General features: G+C 34.9%; 1 protein-coding gene across 1 annotated transcript in view; it reads right to left on the reverse strand.

The window, feature by feature from the left end:
* The window catches only part of Ltn1 (E3 ubiquitin-protein ligase listerin), a gene marked incomplete at its 5' end in the record, with an annotated part of 154,912 nt that overhangs the window by 54,045 nt on the left and 97,816 nt on the right, over positions 1 to 3,051 (reverse strand). The window contains one exon of the mRNA XM_017614667.1: positions 470 to 629. Coding sequence (XP_017470156.1) covers positions 470 to 629 — 160 coding nt within the window. The remainder of the gene's footprint in view (positions 1 to 469; positions 630 to 3,051) is intronic.

A 3,051-nucleotide genomic window follows, 5' to 3' on the forward strand; every position in this document is an offset into this window, starting at 1 on the left:
AACAAAATTAATATACCGTTGTGCACAAGTGCGCTCGGGTATAAAAAAGTAGTATGCAGGTTTCTAGCCCATTTAATTTTAGTAATAATCTTCGATATGTTTTTTATATGGAGAATATGAGCGACACCTTCAACAAACAAAGTTGTCAAAAATTAATGGTAAGTCCTAGCTTCCTCAGACTTGCACTTTACTGTACTAAAAAACTGCATACTTTAGTCTAAAGAGTGCAATATTTTCATGGAAATTTGCAGAATTTTCTTTAATTTTGCGCAAGGTTGGGAACTCTGATTTATGGGATTTTTGTTGTAGAAATAACCATATTTTTATAAAAAGTTTGCGAAAAATAAAATAACTAGAAAACAGTTGACCGTATTGCATAAAACACTGTATGTACCTAAACTTTTTTGACTGACCGATGTCTCGCGAAAAGTATATTTTCATAACTACATAGAGTTATTTATTTACTTACCTCTATAAACTTATGTTCAAACAGCCACGAAGTATAAATTGTCCGTACAAAAAGAGGCGATGTGACACACGCATATATTACGCAGTCCCAAATATACATATAGCTGAAGGCCTTTTGATTGTCGACCTCAACAAACTCGTCGATTTCGGATATTTTAAAACTATAAAAATTATATAAAGAATAATATTTAACAGGTATGTATATATAATTAATATAATATAATAATATAATTAACCTGCGATAATAATAAAGTCACTTATTTGAATTTTACCCCTTTTAAATTATGTATGTAAATTTACGTCCCACCGTGGAGTATTTGCATAGTAAAACCGACCAATGGCACGGGTAAACGAACAGAAATCGATTACTTACCACCATACGCACCAGCGTCAAAATTTCAAAGTTCTACGAAGTACCGTTACAAAGATATAGCGAAAGGAATTTTGGCTTAAGTGCTAAATTGTACTCTGTTTACATATTTTTGTGCCCGCAGTGTCGGTTCAAGCCTTTTTCTCCGTGAACAATTCTTCATTGCAGAGGGGAATTGTTACATTTTTGTGTGAAAGTTCTGAAGTGCCTCTATTATTCTTCCAAATATGGACTATTTACCAACATTTGAGATAGATTTAGATTTTATTTATTTATTATTTCCTTAAGTCAGCACGCAGTTCTTAAGGAGTTTGCTACGCTTTCTACTACGGTTTTCTAAAGTTTTTTGTGAAAAAAGAGCACAAGGCAACCCAGGTTTGCAACAGAAATATATGCCCGTTCCATTATTTCTTGAGGAAAGAGTGAGGCAACAGGCTGTGAAGTATCAAAAATGTCATTTTCTTGAGATCTGCATACAGGCCATTAGGTGTTAAAATACTTGGTCATTGCAGAGCACTTGTGCGATACAGCGACACCGATATTTCTGAACAGTTAGTAGAAGAGGAAAATTCTGTGTTCGTTGCTTCAAATATTGCACTCGAATAAGGCAAAAACGGCACATCCTCTGCCCTTTGATGCTTGGTCAAGGGAGATGGTTGCCTAAATGGCAAAGATTGCTTAAAATGGCAATATTTTGAAATGCGTGAGCCCGATAAGGATAAGTACGCAAAACATGCACTTTTACAGGGTTGAGTGTAAAACAGTGTAAAACGCAGGGTTGCACGAAAGAAAAGTTGAATGGCTAAATGTTAGCTGGCGACCAACTTCGTTGGAAGCAATGAGTTGAAGGGGCGCTCAACCAGACGTTGAATGCAAACGCGAATATTTCGATATTTTTTCATATTTTGATATTTTTAGCCATTCAACTTTTTTCCGGGCAACCCTGCGTAGAGTTGTTGAACAAATTGCAAATGTTGAACGCAAAGCTGAGCAATACACTGCTTAACATCAAACACATTTTGCACCATGGAAGAACTAAATTTTTTGGAACAAACGAAATCAGTGTTAGTCAATGTTATTGTGGCTTATTAACATTTTGTTNAAGAACTAAATTTTTTGGAACAAACGAAATCAGTGTTAGTCAATGTTATTGTGGCTTATTAACATTTTTGTTCTTTTTTTAATATTTTTATTGAGCTTCGTACCACGATTGTTTATTAAGAACAATTGAAAAAGCAACAAAGTCTAAGCGGTAGAAGTTATAGCACTATTTCGGAGATCACCACATCTCCTCATCATATTTCTTTTTTCTCCACTTCAGCAGGGATCGAACCTGCGAATTCAATGTTCAAAGTCAGTAGCGTTAACCACTGAGCTATGTACATCCCGTAAACTCTTGTTGCTAATTCATTTTCCTTATTCAACCAACTACTATCAAGTGCAGCTGATTTGCCGCTATTTAAACTCGACAGCGTGGTTGTTGTTGTCAATTCTATACATCCATTTGCTTATTTGCTTTTTTGTATAGTTTCAGGCAGGCTCTTCCTAAACTATGTATTTGTCAATGTTATTGTGGCTTGTTAACATTTTTATTTTTTTATTTTTTTTATTTTTATTGAGCTTCGTACCACGATTGTTTATTAGGAAAAATTGAAAAAGCAACAAAGTCTAAGCGGTAGAAGTTATAGCACTATTTCGGAGATCACCACATCTCCTCATCAGACTTCTTTTTTCTAGACTTCAGCAGGGATCGAACCTGCGAATTCGATGTTCAAAGTCAGAAGCGTTAACCACTGAGCTATGTACATCCCGTAAACTCTTGTTGCTAATTCATTTTCCTTATTCAACCAACTACTATCAAGTGCAGCTGATTTGCCGCTATTTAAACTCGACAGCGTGGTTGTTGTTGTCAATTCTATACATCCATTTGCTTATTTGCTTTTTGGTATAGTTTCAGGCAGGCTCTTCCTAAACTATGCATATGTCTATGTTATTGTGGCTTGTTAACATTTTTATTTATTTTTTTTTATTTTTAATATTTTAATTGAGCTTCGTACCACGATTTTTTATTAAGAAAAATTGAAAAAGCAACAAAGTCTAAGCGGTAGAAGTTATAGCAGATGTTCGGAGATCACCACATCTCCTCATCAGACTTCTTTTTCTTCAGACTTTGAACATCGAATACGCAGGTTCAATCCCTGCTGAATTCTAGG

This window comes from Rhagoletis zephyria, unplaced genomic scaffold, assembly GCF_001687245.7.
Source record: "Rhagoletis zephyria isolate East Lansing unplaced genomic scaffold, Rhagoletis_zephyria_1.1 Rzeph_scaffold_00876, whole genome shotgun sequence".
NCBI classification, from domain to species: Eukaryota; Metazoa; Arthropoda; class Insecta; order Diptera; family Tephritidae; genus Rhagoletis; species Rhagoletis zephyria.